This window comes from Hylaeus anthracinus, unplaced genomic scaffold (genome assembly GCF_026225885.1).
Source record: "Hylaeus anthracinus isolate JK02 unplaced genomic scaffold, UHH_iyHylAnth1.0_haploid 0, whole genome shotgun sequence".
In the NCBI taxonomy this organism is placed as follows: Eukaryota; Metazoa; Arthropoda; class Insecta; order Hymenoptera; family Colletidae; genus Hylaeus; species Hylaeus anthracinus.
Genome location: NW_026533254.1, coordinates 2,389,607 through 2,408,811, shown reverse-complemented (window position 1 = coordinate 2,408,811; position 19,205 = coordinate 2,389,607). Strand labels below are relative to the sequence as shown.

General features: G+C 32.9%; 1 protein-coding gene across 2 annotated transcripts in view; it reads left to right on the top strand.

The window, feature by feature from the left end:
- LOC128887127 (V-type proton ATPase 116 kDa subunit a 1-like) overlaps positions 1–13,755 on the top strand; it is a 76,118-nt gene extending 62,363 nt beyond the window's left edge. For both annotated transcript variants that reach the window (XM_054142642.1, XM_054142652.1), the window contains exons 4-14: positions 2,457–2,585; positions 2,699–2,781; positions 3,608–3,734; positions 7,662–7,838; positions 8,981–9,193; positions 9,404–9,617; positions 9,699–10,125; positions 10,597–10,724; positions 10,805–11,037; positions 11,440–11,831; positions 12,407–13,755. In XM_054142642.1, coding sequence (XP_053998617.1) covers positions 2,457–2,585; positions 2,699–2,781; positions 3,608–3,734; positions 7,662–7,838; positions 8,981–9,193; positions 9,404–9,617; positions 9,699–10,125; positions 10,597–10,724; positions 10,805–11,037; positions 11,440–11,831; positions 12,407–12,503 — 2,220 coding nt within the window. In that variant the 3' untranslated portion in view covers positions 12,504–13,755. The remainder of the gene's footprint in view (positions 1–2,456; positions 2,586–2,698; positions 2,782–3,607; positions 3,735–7,661; positions 7,839–8,980; positions 9,194–9,403; positions 9,618–9,698; positions 10,126–10,596; positions 10,725–10,804; positions 11,038–11,439; positions 11,832–12,406) is intronic.
- The last annotated feature ends 5,450 nt before the right edge of the window (positions 13,756–19,205 follow it).

Genomic DNA, 19,205 nt, shown 5'->3' with positions numbered 1-19,205 from the left:
ATACTTAATTGTTAATTATGCATATTATTATTTAATAACTAAAAAAAAATCACAAAGAAATGTCGTTTTTCCTCTTTCTGACTGCGACTAACCCCTTAATCTTTGTACAAATGTAAAGCATGTAACATCCCACACAGTTGAAAATTTGTGTTCTTGCGTATAAAAATTCATTGATTACATGTTTTGTGTCGATTATTACTCAATCGAGTGTAAGTATAACTAAAGTTGAATGTGTTATCTGGTCTAACAAACGTTTTCTGTTAAAATAGTGAAAATTGATAGATGTAACACATTTTTAGTGTTATCTGAAAATTAATGCATAACAACATTTGGGTAAATTTTCAGAATTTATATTTAGTGAGTCGCGAATTTATTACACACTGTCTACGTTAACTTAATTTAAAAAACATGCTAAGTGTTATTTGCAAGGTTTCATTTGTGTACGTTTTTACACAAAAATTGTATTATTTAGATATGACTTATCACAATATTTGTACGACACTGAGATGTGTGTTATACAAGGATCTTGAATAAAACTTCAATTTCCAGTTCCAATAAAACTTTCAGTTTTGAGTTTCAATTTTCTCCTTTTTTCATTTTCGCGTTACCAAATGTCCCTTCTTGGTACTTTTAAATATGGTACGTAAGTACATTTTTCTTGAATAAGAAACAAATTTGTCTTTCGTTTCGCTTCTCTTCTTCGATTCATTATTTAAAGACTAAACTATAGAAACGTATTAAAGTACGTTTTAATCATAAATTGAAACGTGTTTATCAAATGATAAACTTGTTCAACTTCGAAGAACTGTAGACAAAAGAAGATCTACAAAAAAAGCAATATTTCCAACGATAGTCGGTAGAGGGATTAATGATTCCGTATCGATACTATCGATGTTAGATAATTAAATATCGTTTTATATCGAGTCATTTTGAAACGTTCTACAATATCACGTACATTGTATTAATTTTTAAAACTCACACTTTTTTAATGATCGTTAATCGATATCAATACCGGAGACTCGTGTAGACATCGATACTACGTATTGTGTAAATGTATAAAAGCCGGAGACAAAGTCTAACGAGATTCACATAATACAGGCGGAAAAAGCTTCGAATGATTACTTTTACCGATTACATTTTGCAATGATGTAAAATTGTATTCGTTTGCATTGCGTAGATTAATTCTTATCAAAGATACGATAATCTTTATTCGAATAATAAATAACGAATGAAGGCAACGTATAGCAATTTATCTGTGACGTTAATTCGATGGAACGATGAAACTTTAATTTCTGCATTATGAAATATTTCCTACTATGATTCATATTCTAATTTGTAGTTAACGAGTAATCAACAGTTGATTGTTTGTTATTTATTATTTATCTTTTTTATCTAGATACGAAGTTTGCCAACCTCTGTTTCGTATCGATTAATTTTTGTTGTAATTAGTTATTTATAGTTTCATCGATCGTTCAAGTAGATGATTATTATCGTATTTCAGTTATGAAACTAAATTAATATCCATAAGTTTCGTAATTCCTGGGAAAGGTCATTTAACTTTTTTAATAAAATTACTTCGACGAGTGTCTTAAATTCCTATACTGTTTTGACCAATATCAAAACATTAAGAATTACGTATTTCACCATAAAACAGCTACAATAATTGGTTTTTCATTTTTTCAACTACGATGCACCACACGCAAAATTATGAAAAAAATTGCAGATAATAATAACAATAATATACACTTTCTGTAATTATAGAATCGTAGTTCCGTAATTCTTTCGATGCATACCCGCATTTTTCATAATTTGTTTGCGTTTTTTACTTTTCACAGCTGGAATTTTAAATTGAAAAATCTGAATAAATTCTGGAACATGTAACTCGCTAACTGATTGTACCTAATACTTCTGATCATCGCGAATCGAAATCGGTTTAAGGGCACTTTCGACCCCCTTAACCGGCTATAGTCTGTACCAGGGCTTCTTAAACTTTTTTCATTCACGACCCCATTTATGATTGTGATTTTTTTCGCAACCCAAAAAATATAAAATAAAGATATGTAAATATTTCGTGATGATTTATTGATTAGTTAACGATATATATATATATACATATGAGAAAATATAGGTTTAGAATTTGTTTAAAAACATACAAAAAAGTATAAAATTAAAAATTGCACCAAAAGTTGTAAAATTGTATTTATTATAGTTACAAAAATTATATACCCTATTTTACATCAATACTGCATGTTTTGCAATAACATAAATAAAAGAAAATATTAAATAATTTAATATATACCCCCATTTGGGTTCGCGATCCATGGTTTAAGAAGCCCTGGTTTATACCCTTTGCATTTAATGTCTAAGAAACAGTACTTATTTACTCGTAATCTTTTTCTTTTTGTAAAATATTTATCCGTACGTACGTAGCTTGCAATTGCTGTGTGTTCTTTTAGGCCAACCTCGAGAAGACGAGTAACGATATATTAGAGCTGAGCCAAAATGCGGTGAACCTGAAGATGAACTATCTCGAGCTGACGGAATTACGGCACGTGCTCGAGAAGACGCAAGTGTTTTTCATGGAGGTACCTAAAGTAGTTCAGCAGCTTTTGCTCATAGCATTGTCCTCCTTCATGTAATCGATGTTACCGTTCTGTCGGAGAACCAAGATTCGTATCATCTTCTTCTGTATCAACAGGAAGAGGCCCATGACTCGATTACCAGGACGCTAATTAACGAGGAAACACAGCATCACAGCGCATCGATTCGAGGACGTCTCGAGTATGTCTTTGTCAACAATATCATACACTAACAACAATTCTCTGTTACGAACGGGATTCTCTCTCCTTAGATATATGATGTTCTTTTGCGTCGCGTGATATTTGCTTTACCAAATGTTAGCTGTCCAACAACGTGCAAATTAACTCTTCGTTAGCCATCTTTGTTTAACTTCGTTAATGTGTAACGTATAATTGAGGAATGAAATTAAAGAACAAGGAAGTAATACTGCAAATAGTATATGTTAATTGTATTTCATAATTAGTTTTAGAAAGCACATTTTTTGAAAGAGAGAATTCCTTTCTTATCGATTCAAGTCGAATAATTTGGTTAATCTAGAACTCTTTGCACGCATATAAAAACGGCCATTGTATTCGTGTTTTTTTTTTATAGGATATAAAATAGAGAGTGACATATTTTTTTTAAAATAAGAATAATATTTTATATTAATAGTTTCAATATTCATATACTAATCTGTAATTTTTAGTAAACGCGAATAAGAGGGAAACTTGTTATTTTGACACTAATACATTCTCTTCTTCGAGTAAAATGATGACTAATAAATTTATATTTACGCGTTGCCCTCACAACAATCTTCGTGCAAAATAATTATTACATATTAATTTGTTATTCCATGTTCACGCTATCGATCACTCCGCTCACAAGTAGTGCAATTAAGTGATTAACACCAACTTTTTGGTTTTGTTAAGTACGGTTATGAATTAATTGCGTAAGCAAAGTGTGTAGTGTTAAGTAGCACAAGATTACCACGTCCTCGTTAGAAAATTCCGTTTCAATTTGTCTGTTATTCATTGAATTTGTTTTTCAGATTCGTTGCTGGGGTGATAAACCGAGAACGAGTGCCGGCTTTCGAGCGAATGCTATGGCGAATATCGCGTGGAAACGTATTTCTACGTCAAGCTGAACTAGAGAAGCCATTAGAAGATCCAGCTACCGTTAGTATCTTCCTTTTCTTTTTCTTCTGATAAATTATTCAGACTACGTTTAGTTAATTGAAAAAACAAGCGTTTTTGCATCGTACAGTAACATTCATTTTATTGAAACATTTTAATTATGTTAGGTCGTTCCATAAGTTCATGCCACTTATTCTTCTGATACTCAAATTAATATATGAAACATACCCTTAAGTGTTATAAGAAAAGGTTATCTCTCTCGTTTTACAATATTTTCCAACCTTTTTGACATAGTCATTATACAGTCACTATAAAATTCTTGTAATTTTTTCATTAACTATTTTTTATGACCGAGAATATGACTTTGCTGTAATATTACACCGCGCGGACAGCGGCAGATGCTGTTTCTAAAAAATGTTTAAAATTATTAACAACCAATAAGTAACTTGTGATTTCAGTCAGCAACCAATTACGTTTCAATTGAGTAGCTTCGTATGTGGATGATCTAATAGTTTCCGAAATATTGAACCACATAAGTTTTGTCCCGCTAGATCGCTGAAATATCACACTGTGCATCCTCTTCTTTATTCGCTGTCGTTCTATACACTTCATCGCATTTCCTATCCACTTTTCAAGCTCTTGTAACGGGACATATTTATTCTGTTACTACCCACCCATTCCATCGCCTTACAGCATTTTTCACCAAATAACGGGACATGAATTTCGGCTGTTGGAAAATAAAACGATTTTCAGTCTTAAAAAAAGTCGGTACTTTAAAGTTTTAGACTAGAATACCCTCTTAAAACTTCCAATTAGTGCATATAAAAGTAACGAATTTGTACTCATTACTCATTTGATACGCGTTAGAATTTAAACTATAAACTTACATTATTTTTTATGTGGAACAGATGAATATTTGGCCAAATACCTATTCAATTGAATTAACATTACCGTCTGTGATAATTGTGATATTTTTTGTTAAACGAAACTTTGAGTTCACAATGATATCAAATATTATGAAGTGCTTGCGTCATTGTTTGTTTACTGAAGAAGACTTAAAAAACACGGTTGAAACGCATATAGAAATATACTTTAAATCTGCTGAATTGAACTACAGTCTCATTTAAAAGATCTTCATAAGTATGAAATATGCGTGCCGTATAAATTTTGAAGCATTATAAAAGCCCAAATAAAGAGTACAAAATAATAAATGACACGCTTGAAAAAGGTTTTCAAGTGTTAGTCATTGTTTAAATATATGGGTTAGTATCGGTTACATTAAACTAAATAAGTCTGCTAACAGAACCCATTCTGTGAAACTGTTGTGTACTCCGACCGAGTTGTTTCACGTATTTTTGCTAACTCATGTTTTTACTGATTTTAGCAATCAAATGGATCTGTAAGTAACTCGAAGAGTTGTTTTTAGCTGTTTTAGTGTAGTACCTTAGTAAACACAACTCCAATTCTGAATTTTTTTAGTAAACGACCTGTAGATAGAGTATTTTATTCAATGCAAGTATTCTCCCATATAATTAATGATAGAACAAAATGTCAAAAAATAAAAAAAAAGCAATATTTAATAAATAAATATTATAACATTATAAATAGGATAATTATTATGATATTTGCAAAATACTTGTCAGTCATGTTTTTCAGAATTTCAAGGTCATCGAACTATATATCTAAAAACAAAGATAATAATCTGTAGTCTAATACTATAACCTTCAATGGAAGATGTCTGAGAAAGGCTCCCAAGGGCAACCCTAATGCGCACGAGGTAGCATACCGTGGGTCTCAGAAAAGATCCTAATCCTATCTCAGTCGAAGTGTTTCTAACTTTGCCCCAAATCATCGGGCTACAGTAATATACTAGAAATATTTGTGTGAAATATTTTTTTTAAGGTATGTTCACCGATTACGCCGAGATGGCTTGACCGATCGGAATGAAACCTGTTGCATCTTGTAGTGCATGTCTCCCCGGTGGTCTCCCTATCAAGACTTTTTGCGATTTGTCATTTCTTACCCGTTTTTTGACATCCATAATGTCTCATTTCGACATTCCGCCCCATATCAAGCGCAGCTCCTAACACTTCGATGTCAATGGGTTAAAAATATTTTTATCCATCATAATATTTACCGCTTCAAATTAAATATCGTATTTTTTTGACATTTATTCCTATCATTATAAAAAATAAGCGGAATATTTAAGATGCTTGAGTTAGGCAGCGATTGTAACACGTTGCGTTGCGTACTCGAGGAAAGCATGTGCCCCAAACGTGAAAAGTTAAGTTACTTTTATCTTTCTGTTTTTATCGACCAATTGCGTTGCAAAATAAATGAAATTTCTCCAATAACAAACTCGATTGCTACTTCGCTTCAAGACGTTACGATTGAAATCAATTCCTGAACTCGTTCAGTGATTTATCTCCGGTCTACAATTACGTTTTAGAAAGTCAGCATTGCAAGTATCCTGATCATACATAAAACTATTACTATAACCAGTTCTGCGTATATCGGTAACGCATTCACAATTAAATCTGCACACTGCACGATAGCGCTAATAAAAATCATACCACTTTCAATATTTAAGTCGGTACAGTTTAGAATAAATTAATATAAAATAACATAAAAAAGAATAAAAAAAAAAAAACAGATGCAGTTATTATCGCTTATTTTAGATATACCATTGTATAAAAGAATCCAACGCATCACATAAATATTTGCTTAACGAATAAATTAAATCGTAACCGCATAGAGCATATTGATATTCACTTCGATTACAATAATATACAATAACAGTAGTTCTCAAATTGTTTGAATGGCGTTTGACCAAAAAATAAAAATATTGTTGCAGCTGAGATTTATAGACGACTTATATTATGCAAAAATTTTTATTAGTAAAAGAATAATAGCATATTATTGTACAGTACATGTGTGTATCTTACTTACCGACACAGTTGAGTATCTTCCTAAACGATGAACGAAGAAATAATTAAACACTAACTAGATGAAATTTGTTATAATTTAAAGCTTTGAACTCGCAAAATTAATCAAATGCTTTACGCGGTAGTTCGATAGCTATTAATTAAGTCTGGAGTTCACGAACAATCAACTACTATTGTTGCGATGCAACAACCAGATTAACTCACGATTGAGTTGTATTTTACATTTAACGATATATTTAGTGTATATTCTTAGACAATAAAAGAATTGCACGCTGTTCAAACACTCGGTTGCATGTGATTCGAACACATAACTGAAAAAGAACAAACAGTTGTATAGTTGTACAGTTGTATAAATTCTACTTTATATCAACATTCCACCTAAAATCAATGTTGCAAGTAAAAGCAAAATTGATGGACAACCACAACAATAGTTGTCCGTCATTGTAGACTTTATGACGGTAAATCCCGCAACAAAAGCGGCTGTATGGGTGAAAATGTGTGTGCCGAGGACTTTCAATTATCTTTATTTGTAGTGTGGGCCTAATGGACCGTTTACACTTTTCCTGTAACATTATATAAAATTTACATTTTCAACGTATAATAGTTTCGTCCTTGTTACATTTATTTCCTTGTTCTACCTCCTATCTAATATTTTAAAGGATACCGAGGACTTTTCTGCTCGGGACACACATTTTCACCCGTCGCTTTCGTTGCGGGGGTCACCGTCATAAAGTCTACAATGAGACTTGTGTCTAAAGTTAAAGACTAGAGTCGACAATGAGAACTACAACGAGAAAAAGTCAACTATTGTTGCGGTTGTCCATTGTGTCTATTAGCAAGCAGATCACCCTGTACAATCAGACATAGCTACAGCCCCTGAGGACGTCAATAAACGAACGAAGTGACTTTGGTCGAATGTCAACTGATCTAAGAAAACCGTACCCCAAGAAAAATCTTTAAACAATCTTACCATGTGATCAATTTCGCGATTTACTGTATGCTTTACCTTTGTGGATTGTTTTAGGGCAACGAGCTTTTCAAAACGGTGTTTGTCGCGTTTTTCCAAGGAGAACAGTTAAAGAACCGCATCAAGAAAGTTTGCACTGGTTTTCACGCGTCTTTGTACCCGTGCCCGCATACTCACGCAGAACGTGAAGAAATGGTCAAAGGTGTTCGGACGAGATTGGAAGACTTAAACTTGGTGAGGCTGTTACACGCATTACAGTAATGTAATAATTAAACTGCGAATCTTTATGCATTTATAGAAAACTTGGATGCGCAAGAATCTACAAAATCCAAACAATATGCAAGAATATAAAAAAGATTGAAAGTAAAGTGCAGGTTATAATATTTGCAGAATAAAATAAATTTCTATATAGGTTCAATTTTTGTAGGCACGTTCGCGAAGATTTTATTTTGCATCAGGATCCGCAGTCTAGTAATAATTAACCCTTTGCACTTGAGCAGAAAAGATCCTTCTTTATGTCAGATTTCGTTGAATTTTGAATTGTTAGTAGCTATATTGGTTCATAATTAGGTTCTTTAGCTCTTCATGTAGATACAATTGTATATCTTAAAGTAGCAATAAAATGTGTTATCACAATTTTGGTAAGGTCTCTAGCGGTAGTTTATGTTTGATAATTGTGGCAGAAAGTTGTTTCCAAAGTCTTTATTATGATGGAGGTCTTGATACCCCCTGCAGACAGATTTCTATATTCATGAATGCATCGCAAAGAATGTTTCGTAAATCACTATTCAAAGGAAAACTATAGAATATAACATTATAAAAAAAAAGATCTATGGGCAATATTGTATACATTGATGTCTTCATAAAATCATTTTACGTTAGCTGTAAGTAGACAAGTATTTGACAAACTGGTTGCTGGTTTACCCTAGCAAAAATTGCGTCATAAGGAAAGTGTTAATTACATAATCGAGTTTAAATAACACAGCTAATACTTTCTAAATTCTGTAGGAAGTTCTATTTTAACCCTTTTAGTGCCGGGCGAAAAATAGGTGCCTATGCGAGATTAACCGGTGTGGGGGGGGGGGGGGGGCGGTATACTAGGGTTTCGGAAAATGCTCATAAAAACGAGAAACAATATTTACATGATTCGAAAAGCAGTATATTAAGGACGAAATAAAAGAACAAAACAATGACACCAGTACAAATTTATTTGGATTATTTCTCCCGCAATGCGAATAGTAAAGCTATATGCGAATAGTAATATCGGCTCCCGGCACTAAAAGGGTTAAGCGCGAAAATAAACGCGATGATCTTACGTGCATTTATACAGTCGGTGGCCATCCACTTTTTCATCTTATCTTTTTATGACTCGGCAGGTGTTGAACCAAACGCAAGATCATCGTCAACGTGTACTGCACAATGTTGCGAAAGAACTACCTAACTGGAGTATCATGGTTCGCAAGATGAAGGCAATCTACCACACGATGAACTTATTTAATATGGATGTTTCCAAAAAGTGTCTTATAGGAGAATGCTGGGTACCCGTAGCAGATCTCGGAATTGTCAGAGATTGCCTTAGCGAAGGATCGGTTGGTGTTTAAATCAAGTTACTCATAATTATGATATTCGTTTGTAACAAGAAAACGTTTGTCGTGATCTTCATTTTTGGTTACTTTCGATCCAGACTGTATGCACTTCAAAATAAATCTTTAAACAATGTTCAGTTTCATAGTGGACAAATAGTGTTTAATTACATGCACGTTATGATTAAAAGTCTGTTGAAATTTTACTTTTTTCAGCGTCTCTGCGGTAGCTCGATACCGTCTTTCCTTAATGTTATCTACACAAATGAGGATCCTCCAACGTTTAACAGAACGAACAAGTTTACGAGAGGTTTCCAAACTTTAATTGACGCCTATGGTGTGGCATCCTATCGCGAAGCTAACCCGGCTCTTTATACAATTATAACCTTTCCCTTTTTATTTAGTGTCATGTTCGGCGATGCTGGCCATGGTGAGTGAACGATAATATCGACGCCTAGACGAGTACGCTGGTATGCTTTAAACTAGCTGTACATATTAATTTTCAACGCAGGTTTGGTTATTACCTTGTTTGCTGCGGTCATGATCATATGGGAGAAGAAGTTTCTGGCACAGAAATCATCGTCTGAAATTTGGAATATATTTTTCGGCGGACGTTACATTATACTGCTGATGGGTTTGTTCTCCATTTACGCTGGCTTCATCTACAATGATGTATTCTCAAAGTCAGTGAATTTGTTCGGATCTAGTTGGCAAATTTCTTATAATGTAAGCACAATCGAGGGTAATGCTTGGCTTCAGTTGGATCCGGGGGACAAAGATATGTATAAGCAAGCACCTTATCCTTTCGGCATGGATCCAGTTTGGGTACTGGCTGAGAACAAGATTATATTCTCCAATTCGTACAAAATGAAACTTTCGATCATCTTCGGTGTTGCGCATATGATTTTTGGCGTCTGCATGAGCGTCACCAATATCATGTAAGATCTATATACAGCGTATGATTAACATCTTATAAACTCGTTTCAGTATTTGAAATTCTAACAGTGTGAGATAAGTTTTATGAAATAATACTTTAATTAAGAATTACAATTATATTTAATTAAGTTCATTCTTTTTTGTTTAGAGAATGTTTTCTCATGACATTTGAATCAGTCAGATAGATTACAGAAGTCCATAATATAAATGAATGAATTTGATAATATTTGATAATATTTGGTGGTTTAGTAATTCTTTATACGCATGAATAAAATATTTGTAACTACCAAATGAAATATATCGTTAGTCTTTTGCGAATCCTAAAAAAATGGTTTAATGTAACAAATAATATTTTCCCAGTCATCAGTTTAAATATAAAATATTCTTTGATGAACAAATAGCTTTTCTGTACTGTAAAAAAAAAAAAAAAAAAAAAGAACATATTACTAATCAAATCTGCACACTACTCTTAGGTATTTCAGAAAATACTCGAGCTTCTTCCTCGAATTCTTACCACAACTGATCTTCCTTATTTTATTATTTTTCTATCTGGTGGTTTTGATGTTTGTCAAGTGGATTTTATACGATGCCGCTGGACCAGGTGTGTATTCCAATTTTAATTAACTGTCTTAGTATCAATATTCATTTAGACATTTAAATACCTTTTACTATACTCTACAGATAAGGCATACCATCCACAGTGTGCTCCGTCGGTGTTGATCACATTTATTAACATGATATTGGGAGGCGAGTCCGTTGTACCAGAAGGTTGTTCAGCATACATGTTCCCTGGTCAGGCTAAATTACAACTTGCTTGCGTTGTACTGGCTGTGTTATGTATACCTGTAATGCTTCTTGGCAAACCAGTTTTCTTTTTGGTATCGAAGAGGATCAAAAAGAAGAACCTTATTATGGTAAGCACTTTGTCTCGTCAAGGCACACGATTTAAAATAAAAATAAAACTTAAGCTCTACAAAATTACAATCCCATTGCTTATTCAGCTTTAATATTCGTATAAAACTTTAGTCAACACGTTTTATTATTCTAAAATTATTTACTTATTCGCAATGTACAAGTAAAAAATAAAAGAACTTATTTACCTATATATACCTACATACATATTTACAATTAAATATTAATACATAGTAATGGATTGTCGGTTTCTTAATGGATTGGTATACCTAAGCATTAGGTATATGTATGATATTTGAAAGAATTTCGATGACATTTGGCCAAGTTACATCGATTTATATTTTAAAATGCAACTTCTAAGTTCTTTTAAGTACTTAACAATTTTTAACGATTGACTCTTTCAGAGTAATGGAACCGCGTCTCAAGACATCGAGTTGCAATCCGAATCACTTCAAACTCCTCCTTCGACTACCGAAGGAGCTGGCCATGATCACGAAGAGGATTCGTTTGGCGAACTTATGATCCACCAAGCTATTCACACCATAGAATACGTTCTTTCCACGGTATCTCACACTGCCTCTTATCTCCGTTTATGGGCTCTATCGCTAGCTCATGGTCAACTATCCGAGGTATTGTGGAGTATGGTGTTGCGTAAGGGTTTCGGCGCCAGTGAGAATAATTATGTACAGAGCGTTGTTTTATTCTGCACTTTTGCCGCTTGGGCCTTTTTCACAATTTCTATTCTTGTTTTGATGGAAGGCCTCTCAGCTTTTCTTCACACACTTCGACTTCACTGGTAAGTAGAAGCAACCACATTATAAAGTATTGTTAATTGAAAAATAATACTAATAGGATTGGCATAAGTCAAGCGACATCTTTCGGACTCGAGAACAATGCTTACTTACTAAAGATACATACATACTACTGTATCTTTGAAATTAAAGAGGAAGGGACAAATCAATTTATCAATATAATTAGCTTTAATCCTATTTTAATAATTGTCACATAAAATTGTAGCATAATCATTGTTAATAACTGAGTTATTTTAAAAACAAGTTCGACATGGGTGGGTCAAATTAATTTTTTTTAACAATACTAGTATTAAACTTTATTTGCTTTGAATTGGTCGTATTATGTAGTATTTATGGAAGTAATGTAATGTTTGAAAAGTGTAATATTCTATAAGAAACATTACTTCCAGGTTTCTGTATAATATAATACTGTTTTAACTTTTCTTTCTTAAATTGTAAGTTAAAAAATTACGATTATATCGGCTTACATTTAAAATTTACAAAGGTAGAATAAAAGAAGTGTATGTTTTCGGGTCGAATTATTTTTGCAATCTTTTTATACGTGCTTCATTTTTTTCAGGGTGGAGTTTATGAGCAAATTCTACGAGGGCCAGGGTAACGCCTTTCAGCCATTTTCTTTCAAGAGTATTTTAGACGCCGAGGAAATCGAGGAGTAGGCCGTCTTGGATCAACAGCAATAATTATAATTAGATACGTCGAGATACTTGTTTTTATTTTGTAATCAACTCAACAGTATAAAGTATCATCCACGAAACTTAACTGCTAACCAAAGTGTTTGCATAAAATGCGTGACGTGGATAATCCCAGAAACAATCATGAATCCAAATTGTTTGTAAACTCGTTCCTTTCTAATATCGTAAGACGATAGTATTCGATTTATATGTCTTATAAGCGCTACAGAAATGTATACTTAAGCCTAATTTCTAACATTCTCGTCGGATATTCTTCAAACAAAGATATCCAAACCGTCGTATGATTCATCAATCAACACTGCGTTTCAAAACTGTATCACATTTTTAAATATTATGTACGTTGAGTATCAAAAAGGTAAAGTACAACGGCGAATAAAATTATTATTCAAATTTACTGGTAATGAACTTTTAATGAATAAAGATGGGTATTTAATCAACTAAAGTATCGGCGTAGTACTAAAGCAACGAAACGTTTTTTAAAAAACAAACTATAGAACACACGAACGATAATTAATCTAATAATATATTTTTGTTATTGGTATACAATTCAATCTAATTTTTCCTACAAGTCTGATATGGTTGTAGCGATGACATTTTTCCAATTTCAAGAGACGAGAGAAACAATATAATTTCGGTCTGTCAGTTCATCTATTTTTTATCGCAATATTATCAACGAGCTGGTGTCATAGAGTACTACAGCCTTTTTCTTGTGAAACCAGGATGTCGCGGTTGTATTGTTACATAAAATTATGTGCGCAGGAAAATTGTACAAACGGTGGATAATATATTTGTAATCGAATAAATGGGTAGCTTGAACTTTATAACTGGACATATGTTCGATCGGTGCGCGGTGTATTTATTCCATCAATCATTCGAAGGAGTGGGGATAAATTGTATTACTGTTTAGACACGATATTTCGACAACAAAACATTTAATCGCACGATACGATATAATATGTTCCATCTTGTACGGATACGGTAATATATATATATTGCAAAACGAGAAAATATTAAATCTGAGAACGATGGTGCGAATGTACATACTATATTGTTAGAGTACAAATTGCTGTGAGTGGTTGGCAGAAAGTATTCACCCTTAACTAATAATGAAAGGCGTCGTTAGATATGTATCCAATATATGTAGATATTAATATAATATCCAAAAACAGAGTGATGCAAATATATGACTATATTTTGTCAACATTGTAAAATTAAATTGTTTTAATACCCCTATTCCTTGTATTTTCAGACGGCGTGAAAATGTCTCGTACCTGTTATTAAATTTTCCTAACGTAAGTGTGATTTGATGTAAATACATTATAATAATTAATTCTTTCGAAGTATTCAATTTTGGTTTCACCATGAATAATTCCATTTACTTTTCAACAACTTCCTTCTCGACTATCTTTCGGTATAGTGTTATGGTTTTAATTTTGAATGGAAAATTTAGAACCGATCGATGCGACGTCAAACTTGACGCAAATTAAATCAACATCTGCAATAATTCTCTTACTGCATCAAAAAGAAAACAAAATGTCGGAAAAACTACTGTATCGCTCTTAGAAGGTCGCCATTTTGATAAATTATATTTTTATATGAATTCCTTCTAATTATCTTGATACAAGCGACAGGTCTATAGATAGATAAACACTTGTAAAGATTCAAATTTGTTTAGATTGATATATGTGTAGAACGTGAACAGGACGACAGATATTGTGGCACTCATGTGGGTAAGTAATTAGAATACGTCTATGCGGTGTGACTGCTCGAAAAAAAGGAGAACCCTGGGGAGATTTAGGCGGAGCGAGCGTAATCCTCCATCCCCTCAGTCCCCTCAAGTTTGTTGGTGCTTCGCCAACTCCTGAGCAACAGTCAATATATCTGATTTGCCCAAAGAAATATGTAGTTAATAGTTTCATAAAAATTCGAAATAATTACATATCACTTTTTGTTCTTTTTTCGGACATGGCTGGACGTGTGTCTCAATCTTCAAAGATCTTTATACCTCATTTAAGATTATTATTTACCTTAAAACTAAATTAAAATTTTACTATTGTAGTATTTTAATATTGAAGCATTTTTGTGCCAATCTCCCAATTCCTTGCATATCTCATTTACGTGAAATTCTAAATATCACCTGAAAAACGATATGCGATATGTATTGTGATAGATTACTTGAAATTTATATCGCGAGTGATGTCAAAGTAGTTCTATTAAATATATATAGTCTCAATAAGAATAAATAATTGGCAAAGGTATATGGAAGTTGTTAGTTCGAAATCGATTTCAACTTTGTTAAGGAGAGTCATTTTCTTCTTCGCTGCACAGCACGAGTCCAACTTGGAAACGTTCACTATTGTCTGGGCTTCGTCGACTCTACCCTTCAATCATCGTATTCGCCCCATGTGTAGATTCTTTAATGTTCATTCTCTCTGAACACTTGAAGGGTTGCTAATGAAACAACTGAGGCGTGGTCCTCGGAGCTTCTGTACGGCGCGTTTAAATTGAATCAATAGATAATGAAGGATATTCTTCAAGTTTCCTGTATATTTCAGATGTAGTGTTTATTTTGGTTTTTAAAAATACGTATATTAGAATAATGGTTTAATATAAGTATACGACTTAGCGCGTCTCGACCACACCCCTCAAATTAACTGCCCAGAAACAACTGGCCTTTCGGCTAGAACATCCCCTAGACCCTCGCATTCTTCCACCACGCAAACTTCCCGTTACGGGCCCGCTGGCCCGTGGGTTTTTCCCATCCCTCGCTTTCACTCGGAACGGCTCCGTGCGACTTTCCCGATACTACACAGATTTGAGTTTTTATTCACAATATTCATCTCTTTTTTGTCAGATATTTCTATTCTAGAATTTTTTTTTGTAATTATAACCCAATAGAGTGATTATAAACCCATTGCAATATTTTATTATTGCTGCACTTTAACATTAAAGCGTCTTAGAATTAAACCATTTTATGATCGAAGCATTTTAGTGTTGAAGCATTTTACCACTGAAGCAACTTTGTCATTAAAGCATTGAAGCATTTTAGCATTGAAACATTATATTCTAATATTCATGATATTAGCATGATATTCTAATATTCAAGCATTTTAACATTAAATTATTTTATGATTTAAGCATTTTATAATTGAAATATTCCGACATTGAAGCATATTGTCATTAAAGCATTGAAGCATTCTAGCACTGAATCAATTTGGCATTGAAGCATTTTAACATTGAAGCACTTCAATATTTTAGTATTGAATTATTCTACGTAGCACTTTATCACTTTAAGATTGAAACATTTTAAGATTGAATAATAAAGGGTCTAGCAGGATAAGGATAGGCAATCGGCCGCCACCACAATTTTCATTGCTATTATGTGCCGTGCAATGCTTTTCACCTAAAACATCATCCCATAAAGCTTCAGACCGTTACCCCCTCGTTTAAGGGTAATATGAGTAATATGGGTAAACATCCATAACTTTATTATTTTTTTTCTCGGTTACTATTTCAGATATTTAACCCTTTGCACTCGAGCGGCGCCGCTACGGCGCCCGGGCAGTATTGCGCGACCACTCTACGGGCGCCGCAGCGGCGCCCAGGCCTTCTTTAACTCGTTATGTTTGTCTACGATGTGCGATAAGATGTTTGACAAATTTGTACACCCTTTCTAAGCAAGAAAAACAGAAAAGAAAGGAAAGACCATTAACATTTAGGTTATCTATGTAGAAACGCTTGTGGAAGAATCGGGAGAACCGTATCGTCAGCATCGCGATCAAGCGGCGAGACCAAACAGCGATGAGTCTCGGCTAAATGGAAAGCTTCATATTGTTTTGAAAGAGGTAAAGAGGGACTGTAAGGTTTCCTATGGCCGTAATAAACCTGGCGTCAGGCGAGAAACCTCATATTATTATGATACATGCCCTAACAAACTGAGAATCCATCTCGGGGATTGTTTTGTAAAATATCATACAAAAACCAAATACAAAGTAAAATATTTAACAGATTTTGTTATATATGTTGTATGTTTTATAAATTTTATTATTTGTACACGTTTGCTTGAATTTAAGATCATTATAAAGTACCAGTAAAACGCTTCCCTAATTTAGCCGAAATCGTTTGGAGTTGTTAGTTCGCCTAAGAGAAAAAGGCTTCGAGTGCAAAGGGTTAAATTCTACAAACACGAAAATATTCGTACTTATAAACCGCATCTCGTATATTTTTTTCACGGTATGTTTTTAATTATTAAGGGTAGAAAATAAATATTTTCTTTTTTTCGGGTGGTAATTGCAAATAACCCTGTGAGGGACACCTACCAAAAAAATCAGAAATGATGATCAGTTATTTAATTGACACATGTAAAATTGAATAATTAGAAAGAAACAAAAATCCCATGCGTTACGCTCCGTGCAATGGGCTGAAGTAGAATGAGATAATGGTCAGACACACTACGCGTGTCGTTACAGCTATGCATACGACAGGGTTTCAACCAGTTCCGACAATTTTGTAATTGATATCATAAAATTTTCCTTAAAAGTATTCTGTTTATTATTTCTTAAATTGTTTATTAACGATTAATTGTTTATTTCTTATAATAATAATATAATAATAATTGTTTATTTCTTAATTGTTTACAAACACGCGCTATGCGTCGCTCGATGTATTGTAACTTAGTTGTAAATAATTGAAAAGAAACAAAACTGGCAATATGAAACGAACTAAATGTCACGTGAAGGTCAACATATTGAACCTCGATGGATTCATTTTTTTATAAGCTATTAGACTGTGTAGTGAAAATATGAAGTCCCTGTCGTATGCATAGCTGTAACGATACCCATAGTGTGTCTGACATTACTCATTCTCCTTCAGCCCATTGCACGGAGCATAACACATGGGATCTTTGTTTCTTTTTAATTATTTAACCATGTTCCAGGACTCCGACCGTTTTGAAACTTTTACATGTGTCAGCTAAATAACCGATCATCATTCCTCATTTTTTTGGTAGGTGTCCTCCACAGGGTTGTTTGAAATTACCACCCTCAAAAAATAAATTATTTATTTTCTACCCTTAATAATTAAAAAAATAGCCTGAAAAAGATTGGTTTATGTATAATACTTTAAAATTGGTTTAAAATTGGTTTATGTATAATACTTTAAAGTATACATATACTTTAAGTTTGGAGTGCGAAGTTTTCTCATTATCATGATTTATGAGGTAAAGTTTGATGATATTGGAAACTTTCAATAAAGTAATTATCGGAAATGTATAATACGTTTTCATCACTGTACCGCTATAATGAAACTAATCTCAACATGATTATCAGCTAATGATCGACGACGAATTCTAGTTTTTTCTGTCACATTTTCAACAAGAAAGTTAACGATATTATATAAAAATTACGAAGAAGTAAAAACAATTTCGTTCCGATTATTTCTCTTGAATAACATGAAGCACATTTATGAAAGTTTTAAAAACATAAATAGTTGTTATCTTCTAGTCTTCGTTACAGGTGTATCCAAGTAGTGCTGTTGGAAAGCTCGGAAAAGCGAGCTGAACCAAGCTGGGTTTATATGTATTATTCACATTTTTTACATTTCTATACATATTCATGGAAATTTTATATCGTAATTATCATAATTCAACTTCTAATTGTTGATTTGTGCACTCATCATTGACTGATATTAATTTCTTTAATTAAATAATAATAATAATAATAATAACAAATTTTATTCGAGTGTAGTCTTAGCGGGATTGTATACACTTTTCCTGTTACATTAGTGTTTTACAAAATACAAGTCCTTTGAGTTTACATGGTTATTTTGGTTGGTCTAACATTTCTAATCGCTTATTTTCTAATCTGTCAATTACTTTAACATTTAGCGCGCTATACTACTTTATGAATTTATATGCTGATTACTATCTAAGAGTGTATAAAAATATAGTAATTAATATAGATAAAATATATAATATAAAATAACTGTGTAGAGCATATGAAAAAATAAACTAAATAAACTTTAGATTGTTCGAGAATTTTTGTTACAATATTCTATCGCCCATACTCATGATTTTTTTTGTTATGCTTAAAATTACATATGTTAAAGATACGACCTCTAACGAATCTATGTATCTATATATCACAGTGTTTTTCTTGCGTCTGCCAGGAATCTACTAATACTTTTATAAACTTTTATTTTGTTTAAATTTATTAGCCTACTCAGATCTTTGTCCGTCTCTAGGATTTCTTTTCCTATACTTTCAAATAATTTTATTCTGTGAAAATTGTGAAGCGAGCGTTCAAATAAAACGTGTTCTATCGTCTTCTCGTCTTGAGCGCAATCACAGTATTTATTTTTCGTTGTTAAAGAAATAAAAATACGAAAAAATGTTGCTCCATCTCTCGGTGAACCGCTCAAGTTTGTCGTGGAATAGTTTCCTCCGTCCACCGCTGGATGGGACTATATTTTTCGGTATTCCTATTTATTTAAACTTACAATTAGATAATAATCAGCATGTAAATTCATAAAGTAATATAGCGCTAAATGTTAAAGTAAATGTCAGATTAGAAAATAAGCGATTAGAAATGCTAGACCAACCAAAACAACCATGTAAACCATATATTATTATTATTATTATTATTATTATTATTATTATTATTATTATTA